This window comes from Oryctolagus cuniculus, chromosome 7 (genome assembly GCF_964237555.1).
Source record: "Oryctolagus cuniculus chromosome 7, mOryCun1.1, whole genome shotgun sequence".
NCBI classification, from domain to species: domain Eukaryota; kingdom Metazoa; phylum Chordata; class Mammalia; order Lagomorpha; family Leporidae; genus Oryctolagus; species Oryctolagus cuniculus.
The window spans coordinates 42,676,274-42,689,735 of record NC_091438.1 but is presented as its reverse complement, the minus strand read 5'-3'; the positions used below and the strand labels follow the sequence as shown (position 1 = coordinate 42,689,735).

The window sequence follows — 13,462 nt, the reverse complement described above, 5'->3', positions numbered from 1 at the left end:
TCCCCTCTGGGACCCATTCATTCAGCAAACATCACTTCAGCATCTCCCAAGTATGAGGCAGAAGAAAGAGGAACCAGAGGTTCTACATGCAAATCCAGGCAGGGGCCAGTGCAGGCGAAAGCCGCTTCCCACATCAGCTTCTGGGTTGAAAGCCATCCACCTGCTCCCAGGGCAGCTACCAAGTTTACTATCAGTTCTCAATTCTGGGTGTTCCACATGGGACAGGCAGTCAGCATCTCCAGCCCCCTAACCCAACCACACCCTGTCTAGGAAGTCAGCAATCAGGCATCTCAAACATCCACCCTAAATCACCCCCACCTCGATGATAAAATCAACCGGCCTCACACGTCAGCCAGGAATTTTTGTTGCCTTGGGCTTCCAAGTCTGATTACCTGCTTTTTGTTTTGTTTTGCTTTGTTTTGGTTATTAAACTAAACCCAGGGACTCTGTCCTGTTCCTTTCAGCAGGACCTGTAGCTGTCTGCCGATTGTACCGGGGCTCGGGACCAGCCTAGCCCGTACTACATGGGGGACAGGGAAGAAGGAGGGCCGGGCCAACCACTCCTCTCGAACCTCCTGCCGGTTTCTTGGCATGAGTTCTGGCTGCTGTGCCAGAGGGTGGGGCAAGAGGGCCTGAGGTTCAAGGGACACACCTGAGAAGACTTTGGCCACCTTAGCCCAAGCATTAACCTGTTAGCTCCCAGAAAATAGCAAGGCAGTGGGCGGAGCAGAGAACCCCCAGTCTGGTGGATGACAATCTGTAAGGCCCTAGCTCTCAGGTGTGAGCTGGTGGCTCTTTATATTCCCCAGTTAGCCCCCAGGGATCAAAGGAACCCACGACAGGATAAGAGGAAGGAAGCCCTGGGAGAATTAGGATGTCAGGCTTTCAAGATTCCAGAGACATCCTTAGTGTCTACACCTCCTGTGTGGGAAAACAAGACCAAAAAGAACATAATGGACTTTGCTATGCCATGAACTTGAATCTGAACCCCAGGCCTACAACTTTTAACTGACACAGTTAGTTATTTAACTTCTCTAAGCCATACATTTACTATAAGGATTCTGGTATGTCAACCCCATAGGATTATGAGGATAAAGAATGAATGTGTATAAAGGGTTTAGCATCATTTGCCAAACAAGCTGTGTTAATTAACCACTGGCCATGGCTGTGGTTCCCTATTTACACAGTGTGTACACACACACACACACACCCTAAGCAAACAAGGCAGCTGGGAGCAGCAGGCTGAGTGGAGAAGAGGGGCTCCTGAAGACACCTGCTCCCGGGGAAGACCCGGCACAGAGAGGAAGGCAACTCACCGGACCCGGGAGAAGTCCCGAAGATGGGGCACCTGTTCCTGCCCTCAGGTGGGGACCTCACTACAGGGACAAGTCCTGTTTCCAGTGGTCCCTTTAAGATTCCAGTCCAGCACCTTGATGGGGGGGCCTCTTTCTTGGTCCTGTGAAGGGAGCTGCTCATGGTCCAGGAGTTTGCATGGGAGACAGGGCACTCATTCCAGCGCAGACCAGTGGCCTCTTCAGCTCCGCTAGCCCTTCCCTTCCCCGCCCTACTTCAAACACCCTGGACAGTGCTGTGCACGGGCCTTTAACCCCTTCAGTGCCAGCGCTCCAGCCTCAGCAGGCCCCGAACAAAGGATGGCCACAGGCTCTGGGAGGCTCGTCCCAGGGAAACAGGTGCAGGAAGCCAAAGTGGGGTCATCCTGAGGGCAGGGAATGTGGGAAGCTGACATCCCAGGGCACTTGCCCCTTCCCTGCAGCAGGGACCAGGGAGAAGCTGGGGCGGGGAGGAGGCCTCTTGGGGAGAGTCCGGGGATGGAAGGCTAACCGGCCAGGTCCTCATGGGGTTAGCAAAGTCCTTTATCCGCTCTCAAATTCAGCTTCAAAGCTGCTTGTTGGTCCCTTTAAGAGGCAGGTTCCAGCAGGACAGGAGGAAAGATTTTTTTTTTTTTTGCGTGTGATGAAAGTTCAGGGAGGAGCCACTGAGGGCAGCTACAGCTGACCAGGCCTGGCCTCGCCTACAGGAACTGGAGTGACCAAGCAACTCCGCACGGCTTGTTGTGGATACAGTCGGTCGGCCTGCAGGGTATTTGACCAACTGCCTCCCCCCACTTCCCTGATAGCAGCTCCCCAGGGTGGGGGCGCTGACTCACCCTCCCTGCTCCCCCCAGGCAGAGGACAGCCAGCGGGGCGAGGTAACTGGTAACAGGAGCCCTCCTCTGCCGGCCAGTGATGTAGTGGAAGGTGCGCGCTGGAGCTGGCAGGTCCTGGCTGGCTCTGCCGACTCACGGGTTACGGGGCCTTGGAGGAGTTAGTCTCCTTCCCACCTCTGTTAGAGCCCGGGTCTCATGTAAGCTCATGTAGATGGTGGCGCAGGAATGCCAGCCCATGGTAGCCGGCATTGAATACACAGGCTGCAGCTTGTGGGGTTAGCTCGAAGAAACCATTCCGCCCTGTCCCTCGGCTCGGTTACACGAGATTAAACTAGGTGATCCTCGGTGGATCATTGCTCTCCAATTCGCATTCCAGGTGAGAGGAAGAGGGCAGCTGCCGCCAGGTGCGCGACCACCGTGTGTAGCCTTTCCTAGCTGGCCGGGCCCATGCTTCTCACTTCCTAAGAACACAGGGAGACGCCTGCCCACCCTGCTGGGGCGGGGCAAGTGGGGCAGGGCGGGGGCGGGGGCCGGGGGCCGGGGAGGGGGGGGACTCTGAAATCCTCCAGTGAAACAAGCTCACCACGGGCCAGGCTCTCCAAGTGGGAGTCATTTATCTGCGGTCCCAGCCCGTGCAACTGGTGGACTTGGGGCTGTACCTGGCCCTCCGGCCCCCATGGCCAGTGCCACCCTGAGCTGCTCTCTCATGAGTTTTAGCCTTGCTGAATTTCACTGACTTGCCCCCGGCTCCCTTTAGTGGAGTCCTGTTTACTTTCTTCAGGTGGAGTTCCAAAACCTAGTATGTAAAGGGATCAGAAACCAGGCACCAGGTTCCTCCTGGTACTGGGGGTGGTGGTGGTGGTGGTGGTAATGGGGTGTGCGTGTGTGTGTGCGTGTGCACCCACGTGTGTGAGCCGATTCCAGCTGAAGGGCTCAAGGGCTGGTCTCCAGGGTGTGGGAGGGCATCTGGCACCTGCTGGCAGCTGGGTTCCTATCTGTGTTGCCTTTCAGGGCGGAGTCTGTTTGGGCTTTGGGCCCTTAATCTCCGGAAAGGAAGCAGGCTCAGGCTGACGTTCCCTGTCCCCTCACAGATCTACACACAAGCAGCGACCAGGGTCCCTGCCTCCCCAGGGGCCTTTCTACTTAGATGCGCAGGGAGACTGTGCCACTCCTCCTATTAAATTACAAGAAGTCAACAGGGTGCAATCCTGAAGCCAATGATTCCAGCGCAGCCTGTCTGTCTATAGATTTTAGAGGCTCTTATATTCTCCACCACCAGCACTTAAGGGGGGTTCGAATTCCACCCCGGCCTCCAAGGATGCCGATCAGAGAGATGAAGTAACTGGTTTTCTCTTGAACTGCCTCCACAATGCTGCTCTTCTCACTTGGGCTCCCCTCCTGGTATCCTTCCCCCTCAACAGGGGCCAGGATGCAGGGAGCGGAGTCCCGCAGAGAAGGGTGCAGTAAAGACCCCCCGGCCTCCGGGGGAGGAGCCCCTCCCAGGTTCAGACGGAGGAAGAAACCAGTCAGCTTCCAGAACTGGGACTTGGAGCCTGTTGTCCACGCCAGAACCCCCACTCCCTCGGGTTCACTGAGTCACATTTCCGGGGGAGCCTGCACGGATGCACCGTGGTGTGTTCCTGCCCCGAGACTAACATCCCACAGTCCGAGGCAAGGTGAACGGGTCCTACGGGCTTCTCTTCTCTTCCCTGCACCTGTTCTCCACCCGCTACCCTTCCGCCCCCACTCTCCTGGGCACATGCGCCTCCTCACCCTCTGACCTGGCCAGTCCCGAGGCGTCCAAGCTGCAGCCCCTGGAAGAGGGATGTGAGTTGGCGGAGGGCGACTCCATCGGGAGCCTCCCGTTGTCTCCATGTCCTTTTCATCGTCTCGGGGCCCAGAGGCTCCCGCTGCTGGGCTAAGGAAAGGTTAAACCGGTTGGGCAGGGGAGCTGGGGGAGCAGAGTCTGAACTGGGAAACCCGGTGGCAGGAACAAAGCGGGCATTTGTTGGGTCTCCCTCCCGCCGGGAGGCTGTGGCCGGACCACGGCATTCCTGGGTCGGACAGGGCCGGCTCACAGCGGCTTCTCCCCACTGCTGCTGCAGCAAAAGCCTCTGTCTTTCTAGGGCCCAACCTGGACGCCCAGGCCCCTCTGCCTGGGCTGAGCTCGAGCCACGGGGACCGAGAATAAACTCAAGCCTGAGAGGAGGAAAGTGAGTTCTCAAACAGCGACAGGGCCAGCGTCACGCCTGAGCGCTAGCTTGTCAAGGGAAGTCTGTACGAGCAGGCCGCTGGCACGGGATGCTTGCGTCCCTGGTTCAGGTCCCGGCTCCACCTCCCATTCTGGCTTCCTGCTTCCCTGGAAAGCAGTGGTGATGGACAAAGTACTTAGGTCCCTGCGGTGTGGGAGACCCAAATTGAGTTCCTGTGGGCATTTGGGAAGTGAACCAGCTGATGGAGGATCCCTGTCTGCCTTTCAAAAAAAAAAAAAATCATCAATCAATAGAGTAGAATGGCTCGCAGGGCCTGAGAGCAGCCGCTCCCCTGCGGGCCGCCCTGCTCCACCCGATCTTTTCTAGCTGTTCGGGGCAGCTGATGGACAAGGCGGGGTAGTAGAATATGTGGTGGCAGGCCGGAGCCGCGGCTCACTAGGCTAATCCTCTGCCTGCGGCGCCGGCACACCAGGTTGTAGTCCCAGTCAGGGTGCCGGATTCTGTCCCGGTTGCCCCTCTTCCAGGCCAGCTCTCCGCTGTGGCCCAGGAGTGCAGTGGAGGATGGCCCAAGTGCTTGGGCCCTGCACCCACATGGGAGACCAGGAGGAAGCACCTGGCTCCTGGCTTTGGATCAGCGCGGTGCGCCGGCCGCAGAGCACCGGCCGTGGCAGCCATTAGAGGGTGAACCAACGGCAAAGGAAGACCTTTCTCTTTGTCTCTCTCACTGTCCACTCTGCCTGTCAAAAAAAAAAAAAAAAAAAAAAAGTGGTGGCAGACAGGATGATCTTGGGAAGCAGGGACTCCCAAGGGGGCAGACAGCTCTGTGGCAGCAGGACCCACCGCCCCAAGGCCGGGAGGCTGGGCCTTGACTCACTGCTCACAAGGCTGGGTGCCTGGATCCTGAGCACCAGCAGCTCACCTGTGCTCACTCACCCGAGTGACGGCAACAGACAAGGCAGTGTGGCACTTGCTTTTATTAGAAAACCCCACTTGGTAAGCGCTTGCCTGACCCAGGACAGACACTGGGTCGCCTCCCAGAGTCCCACAGCTTCCATTTCCTCTCCTACCCTCTTCTGAGGGGGGAGAGTAGGTGACGGGAGTGGTGTCAGGTGGTCTCTGAGGTGCCCCTGCTGGACCCGAGAGTTCGCATTGCCAGCAATACACCGACAGCACCTTGGGAGGGTCCCAGAGCGCCGCTGGGCTCCAGGCTGTTGCCAAGGCATTCCCGTTTGTATGGCTTCACGACGGACCCAAGGATGCCCCCCCAGACTCCTCGGCCCAGCCCTTCGCTCTGGCTGCGAGCAGGGTGGGATCCAAGAGGAGGTGGCCAGTGGCTGAGGGAGAGGAGACTGCGTCTGAGATCCCCTTTGGAGTCTGGAAAGCACCTGGATTTCTTCGAAGAGGCCCGTGGGAGCCCCATCAGTTCTTCTTGGTTTTGGGGGTGTCGTATTTCCTCTTGCTGGAGTACCAGAGCAGCAGGGGGATGCCGATGGAGGGAAGGGTCATGACCCCGAAGGCTGCCCAGTCCAGCTGTGAAGAACAAAGGTCGCGCTTAGAAATGCAGGTTAGAGAAGGAGCAGCCCAGGGAGGAAGGAGCCCCGCAGCTGTTTAAACTCTGGCCGCGCTTGGCCCACAGCAGCTCTGAGGACCCCTGTTTTCCAGGTGCAAAGTCAAAGGCCCTGCCGGAGTCGGCCCAGATGGGCTGCCAGGCAAATGTGGAGACGGGGACGCTCAGTCAAGTTCCCTGTGACCCGATCCCACTCCCAGCGTGGACACCCCGCTCCCGCTCCCCCCTGCACACGCTGCCCCAGCCCCCATACAGTGCAAGCCGCTCTCTCTGGTGTCTGAGCTGCTCCCTTTTCCTTCAACGCCTGACTAACCTCCACCCACTGTAGAAACCCTCTCTGGGCCGGGAAGCGGGTTCGAGGTCCCCACTGCATGCCCCTCCCCCCCGTTCACTCTGTGAGCCCCAGGGGCGCTACTGGAAGGGCCTGCGTCTCGCTCATCACTGGCTTCCCCAGGTGAAGTGCGGATGAGCACAGCATTAAGGACTCAGTAACCGCTTACTGCCTGGATTCCCTCAGTCAGTGTCTTCAGCAGCTCCTCAAAGCCTTCTCTCGCCTGGACGACACCACTTCCAAGTTCCCACCTGACTTTCCTTCAGGAATCTTTTAAACCTCAAAGTAGACCCAAGACTGTAAAATGGGGCTCTACTCAAAGCTCACAGAGGAAAAGGCCAGCTTTACGGTCCTGGCGATTGTGTTTTCATTGTCAAAAACTTCCGGGAGTGGTAAAATTGGGATATTCGACACCAAAAAGGAAAAAATATATATATAAAAATAAAACTCAGGTAGGGCAAGAATCAATTCATAAAACAAATCTTCTGGGGCCGGCACTGTGGTGCAGTAGGTTAATCCTCCACCTGTAGGGCCGGCATCCCATATGGGTCCCGGTTCTAGTCCCAGCTGCTCCTCTTCCAGTCCAGCTCTCTGCTGTGGCCCGGGAGGGCAGTGGAGGATGGCCCAAGTGCTTGGGCCCCTGCACCCACGTGGGAGACCTGGAGGAAGCTCCTGGCTCCGGGCTTCAGATAGGTGCTGCTCCGGCCGTTGTGGCCATCTGGGAAGTGAACCAGCGGAAGGAAGACCTGTCTCTCTGTCTCTCCTTGTCACTGTCTGTAACTCTACCTCTCAAATAAATAAAAATAAATAAAATATTTTTTTAAAAATCTCCTAAGGATCCTAAGAGGTCCCAGAACCAAAGCAGTGTTCCCAAACTGGGGGAATGACGAGGGAATAGCTTACAAAATGGGGGGAGAATCTCCTATCAAACTCCCGCTGAGCCAGGATGCCTCCCTGTCCAGGTGCACTGGTAGAACCAATCTGAAAAGAAGAAAAGTAGGAATTAAGGAAAGTCTCTAACACACCCCACCTGAAAGTGGGCAGTCCCAACCAACCCAGTCCTAAGGATCGGCTTCGTAGTTCTCAAAGAGCCCCAAGAGCTTCAAGATGAGGAAAAGCTTTTAACTACAGACAGTTGGATAAGTCTCGAGTGTCGTATGCAGGGGCCAGCGCTGCAGTGCAGCGGGTAAAGCCACCGCCTGCAGTGCCAGCATCCTGTATGGCGGCCGGTTCGAGTCCCAGCTGCTCCACTTCTGATCCAGCTCTCTGCTGTGGCCTGGGAAAGCAGTAGAAGATGGCCCAAGTGCTTGGGCCCCTGCGCCTGCATGGGAGACCCTGATGAAGCTCCTGGCTTCAGAAAGGCTCAGCTCCAGCCCTTGTGGCCATTTGGGGAGTGAACCAGCAGATGGAAGAGCTCGCTCGCTCTCTCTCGCTCTGCCTCTGTAACTCTGCATTTCAAATAAATAAAAAAAAAGATAAAAAAGAGTGTTGTATGCAAAGGCAGCTAAATTAGGAGTCAGGAGGCCTCAGAAACACCTGGTCCTGAGCACTTACTGAACAGGGCAGGTCGGGTGTGCAACTGAGATTAAAGCCAAATCCTTCCACCTTCACTTCAGACTTGGCGAAGGGGAAAGCTGCTCACCACCACTGGCCCCTCGAGGCTGCTGGGAGTGCACGGGAATGACTGGCCCTTGCCAATCATTTACTTATTCCTCAAGTGAAAACGCTCTTCTCTGCCTCGCACGGTTGACACAGGCTAAGTGACCTAGCCAGGAATCCTAACTGTACCCTAGAAGAGGAGCGGCTGAGTCTGGCCCACATTCCTTTGTCTGAAGAGAGGAGGCCAAGAGCCTGGAGCACACTGCAAACAGTTTTGTGCTCTGGTGGCAGCAGGGCCTTTGAGCTCGTCTATTAACCCATCACGCACCAGGTGGAACCAACAGTCATGAGGTCGGTTCTGACAGCAGAAATGACAGACGCTGTGAAAGGGCAACTAGGAGTCTAAGGGCAGGGTTCCTTGTGGTTGATGAGAAAACAAGTTACCAAAAGTGCACTCCCGAGTGTCAGGGAACCTTAGGTTCCTCTCGGTGCCATGGGTGACTGCGAAGTCCCTTCCTGTGTTCTGAGCAGCCTGCAGCCCATGTGCATGGTCCTGTCACAGGGCCACACATCTGTGCTCCACACATTTACGACCTAAGCTTTTTAAGGAAAATACCTTAATCTTCTTGGTATTCTCCAGAATCTAGCACATCTCAGGGGATCCATGAAGGTCTGCTGGTTTTTCTATCAATCAATCAAAAATTATTTAGTTCTGAGTGTGTGTTATATAGGGGAAACAGAGAGAAACGTAATCCAAAATCCTTGGCTTCATTTCTAATTAAATTGGGAGGAGGGAGGGAAAACCTACACACAAGAGAACTACCAGACAGTAAGTAACCAAATGATCAAGGGGCACAGAGCGTAAGCGCTACCGAAGTGTGGATGTGCTCAGGGAAGATTTGGTGAAAAGAACCAGCAGAAAAGGAGCCTCTGGCGGTGGCGCAGGAGCCGGCCTGGAAAGGCAGGGCCAGCAACCGCCGGGCAGACTGGAAGGGGAGCACAGACACGGAGGGAACTCTGCGGACTCCCCTCCCGTGCACTTCAGCCGCTCTGTTCCGGGACCTCCCCACCACTCCTTCTCTGGGACAATAGCAAGTGCTACTGTCAGCCACAGCGCCCTCAGAATTCAGTGGCTTCTGTGCAAGCTTTCTGCGCATTAGAAGGTAGATCCCAGCCCGATCCAGCTGAGAAGCCGGTTTGGACAACTCACCACAACAGGCCCATCCTCCTGGGCCAGGTAGGTGATGGTCGCGGAGGTAAAGTTGAAATACCCAGCCTTGAGAGGCCGCAGGACCACGGTGTGGGAGACGTTGCTAGCCCTGGCCCAAGGGTTAAGGAAGGCAAAGAGCAGCTAAGGCTGTCAAAACCTTTCAACTTGAGGACTAAATGGACCATTCACAAAACATCTGCCAACACGTGTGGTGATTTCGTGTCTGCAATACTCTGCAGGCATGAAAAATATAGATTTTCTGAGGTCTAAAGTGTGTGGGGCGAGATGTCTTTCTAGCTAAATTTTAAGCGGTCCGTGATGCACTCAGGGTTTTTGAAGTATACTTTCAAAGCCACATATGCTATAGTCACTTAAGCTCACAGAAAACCTTTCATTGACTGTCAATGAAGGAAGTGCTTTTGGGGGGTAGAAAAAAAAGGAAAGAAAACAAAAAATACAAAGAGAACATTTACCCTCACCAGAAAATCTAAATATACTTTAATGCACAAGGGGAAATGAAAGGACCTAATTCACTACTCAGGAAATGACTGGTAGATCACAGTAAGACTCATTGTCTAAGAAGAGACTTCAAGGGGCCGGCGCTGTGGCATAATTGGTTACACTGCTGCCTGCAATGCCAGCATCCCACAAGGGCACCAGTTCAAGTCTCGGCTGCTCCACTTCTGATCCAGCTCCCTGCTAATGTGCCTGAGAAAGCATCAGAAAGTCTTTGGGTTCCTGCACCCATGTGGGAGCCCCAAATGAAGCTCCTAGCTTCAGCCTAGCCCAGCCCTGGCTGCTGCAGCCATTTGGGGAATGAACCAGTAGATGAAAGATCCCTCACTGTAACTCCGCCTTTCAAATAAAAAAAAAAAAAAAAAAAAAAAGAGGGGCCGGCACCGTGGCTCACTTGGTTAATCCTCCACCTGAGATGCCGGCATCCCACGTGGGCACTGGTTCTAGTCCTGGCTGCTCCTCTTCCAGTCCAGCTCTCTGCTGCGGTCTGGGAAGGCAGTGGAGGATGGTCCAAGTGCTTGGACCCCTGCATCCGCATGGGAGACCAGGAGGAGGCACCTGGCTCCTGGCTTCAGATCGGCGTAGCTCCAGCCGTAGCGGTCATTTGGGGGGTGAACCAATAGAAGGAGAAGAGACTTTACTTGGGTGGTTGGCGCTCTGGCATAGTGGGTAAAGCCACCACTTGCAGCACCGGCATCCCATATGAACTCTGGTTTGAGTCCCAGCCACTATGTCCCTGCTAACGCACCTAGGGAAACAGAAGATTGCCCAAGTCCTCAGGCCTCTGCACCCACAAAGATGATTCTGGCTTCAGACTGGCCCAGTTCTGGCCACTGCGGCCGTTTAAGCAGTGAACCAGCAGATGGAAGATTTCTCTCCGTCTCTCCTTCTCCCTTTCTAATTCTGACTTTCAAATAAATAAATCTTTAAAAAAAAAAAAAAAAGGTTACTCAGGCCCTCTATGCGAACATCCCTTTGAATTCTTTAAAAAGCACCTTAAATAGTCTTGCCTGGTCACAAACATCTTTATAAGTGCCTACATCTTCCAGCCACCACGGTTCAAGACCTTATAAGCTGAACTTTAGGTGCTGCTGAGGATCAGGTCCTCTCTAAATCATGTTCACACCACTAACCTCCTGCTGCATCTCCTCCAGAGAGGACAGGCGAGCAGCCACGCACACCCGGCCTACTACGAGTATCCCTGCTGCCCCGCCCACCACCGCCCCGGGCCAAGAGGATACGGGGCAATCCGGTCCCATTTGACACTGAGCATCCCAGAGACGATGCCGAAATCTTCTGGAGGGAAGGAGTCATCGGATAATTCCACCTCTAATGCAGCACTAGAGGGTGAAACAAACAAAGGGGTTAGCAGTCACGGGGAGGCAATCAGAGCAATCACCAAGCGCCCGGGCCTGCCTGACCTACAAGGTGAGAAGTGCCCAAGACAGAGACAGGAGCTGCCCAGTGACGCGGGTGTACCACATCGAGGACTCCAGGCCAAGGACTGGATTCTATTGCTCAGATGCACCAACATGCTCCAGTACCCGAGAGGCAGTGGGCCCCATCCATTCTGGCCTCAAAGTCTCTTTACCTCTGTATGCACTGGGAGGGCGAGGAGAAGATTAAACAGAATACAATGAAAGGAAGGCTCTTAGACCAGAAGCAGCTCAAGGTAGCAAAGGATGGTGTCTTCTGCATCTTGGTCTTTCCCTCCTCCTTTCACGATTCTTGCAACCTCCCTGTCTTCTAACCTACAAAGTGGAGGGCAGCCTCCTACGCTCAGAAAAGAATGTCTTCCTGGGGCCGGCGCCGTGGCTCACTTGGTTAATCCTCTGCCTGCGGTGCCAGCATCCCATATGGGCGCCGGGTTCTAGTCCCGGTTGCTCCTCTTCCAGTCCAGCTCTCTGCTGTGGCCCGGGAGTGCAGTGGAGGATGGCCCAGGTGCTTGGGCCCTGCACCCATGTGGGAGACCAGGAAAAGCACCTGGCTCCTGCTTCAGATCGGCGCATGTCGGCCATGGCGGCCATTTGGGGAGTGAACCAACGGAAGGAAGACCTTTCTCTCTGTCTCTCTCTCTCTCACTGTCTATAACTCTGTCAAACAAATTAAAAAAAAAAAAAAAAAAAAAAAAAAGAATGTCTTCCTTTCCAAAAAGTAGGGCCCCGCAGTAAATTCACTCACTCAGGAAATCCAAGGCTGGCAGTCTCCCAGAGGAAACCGCTACCCACTAGGATGATCCCTGTTCCCACATGAACAAAGAGCCTAGAAAAGGGCAGCAACCCCAGGGCGGCCTCACCTTGAGCCCACGTTGTAGATGTTGTACTGTAAGGTCAGGTCTCGTCCCTCCACCGCGTATCTGTTCAGCAGCGACTTGGAGGCCAGGAGCCTGGCTCCCTCCTCTGCTTGAGTGACAGCAAGGAGAGCCAACACCACCAGCGCCAGCAGCCTCATCTTGGGAGAATACAGCAGAGTGAGCAGTCCATTCAAAGACAGAAGACATCAAAATCCTGATGGCTGCCCCCTACCTCCACCCTGCAAGACTAGCAAAACGCCTAGGGTCCCAGGTGCCTAGCAAAGTAGCAAGCCCCAGAGTCAAAGCAGCAGTCCGCAGCCCCGGCACTGCCCCATTCTCCTGGCTCTCCTAGCATCTCTGTCTGCGGCCCTGGGGAAACCGATACAAACACCTGCTTATCCACTGCGCCCTTCCGGTCAGGGGACCCAGGGTCTCTGAGAGGCCAGTACGTGGCCAGGATACGGCTTCCCAGGCGTGCCTGATCCCGGCTGCTCTCGGGCCGGCAGCAGCCTCTAGCGTCCCCTCACACAGGTGTCCCCAGGCTGCAACCCCCTACTGCCGCTCGTCTCCTCGGCCCAGCGCTACGGGGATGCCAACGCTCGCTCGGGTCCTCCCCACGCCCCTGCATCCCAGCCCCCAGCCCATCCCCCGGCGTCCCACTCCGCTCTGTCCCCTCCCCCGTCTTGTCAAGGTGACACGTCCTTCCGTCGGCGCACCGTCTGGCCCTCCCCGAGCTAACCCGCAGCCACCGCGTGAGCTGCGGACACTACACTCGTCTCTCCCGCCCCGACCCCGTAGGTCTCGGGACTCACCATGCGCATCCCAAATGCCAGTCGGGGGGCCACCTAGACCGGAAGAGAGCGTCAGCACCCGAAAGACCGGATATAAGCTCTGGCCGGAAACCCCGGTACTCCGCCCAGTGCCTTGTGGGAGTTGTAGTTCTCGGACAAGCCCCTCCTTCCTCTTTGTGGGGCCCGCCAGGCCGGGCTGTGTGTGCACCCTCGACGCTTTTCCTGCGCTGGCCTCTTCGGTGGCTTTGCAAGCGGGCGTGTCACAGCTGCATGTGGCCATCGCAGGATTAGGGGCTTTGGAAAGCTCGCAGCCCTAAAGATGGAGATCATCTATCCAGAATGTCAGGTGTGCTGTCGAACTAGGGATTAGGGAAAGGCTGCTCCCACCAGCATTCCTTCCGTTCCCCAGTGAGAAGCTTAGCCCCTACATCAGCAAGTAAGCAGGCCCTGCGTTTTAGAAAGACTTGGAAGAGCTAAAAAGGCGACCCCTTCTCCATTGCCATCGTAACTGCTGCAACTCATGAACTCGACATTGATTTCCCTCTAGTAGTCTTCCGATCTTAGGTCTCCCTGCATTTTTTTTTAAAGGTTTATTTATTTGTTTGTAAGAGTTACACACAGAGAGAAGGAAAGGCAGAGAGAGAGAAGTCTTCCATCCGCTGGTTCACTCCCCAGTTGGCCACAGCGGCCAGAGCTGTGCCAATCTAGAGCCAGGAGATTCTTCCGCGTCTCCCACATGGGTGCAGGGGTCCAAGCACTTGGGGCATCTTTTACT

At 55.5% G+C, this 13,462-nt stretch overlaps 2 protein-coding genes across 3 annotated transcripts in view; both read right to left on the bottom strand.

Annotated features, from left to right (window-relative positions):
• Positions 1-1,456, bottom strand: part of ARHGEF2 (Rho/Rac guanine nucleotide exchange factor 2) — a 52,213-nt gene extending 50,757 nt beyond the window's left edge. Inside the window, exon 1 of the mRNA XM_017345801.3 lies at positions 1,317-1,456. The gene's annotated coding sequence lies outside the window, so the exon portion shown is untranslated. The remainder of the gene's footprint in view (positions 1-1,316) is intronic.
• Positions 1,457-5,339: 3,883 nt separating this feature from the next.
• On the bottom strand, positions 5,340-12,820 carry SSR2 (signal sequence receptor subunit 2). Of its 2 annotated transcripts, none has more exons than XM_051858573.2 (6): positions 12,709-12,820; positions 11,900-12,054; positions 10,845-10,943; positions 9,088-9,196; positions 7,182-7,259; positions 5,340-5,910 (listed from the first exon to the last, which is right to left on the bottom strand). In XM_051858573.2, exons 1-6 carry the CDS (start codon positions 12,715-12,717, stop codon positions 5,800-5,802), a joined length of 561 nt encoding a protein of 186 aa, XP_051714533.1. In that variant the 5' UTR covers positions 12,718-12,820; the 3' UTR covers positions 5,340-5,799. The 2 variants fall into 2 exon arrangements, with proteins under 2 accessions (XP_051714533.1, XP_051714532.1); XM_051858572.2 differs by having other exon boundaries at positions 11,900-12,086; positions 12,712-12,771.
• Positions 12,821-13,462: the final 642 nt, after the last annotated feature.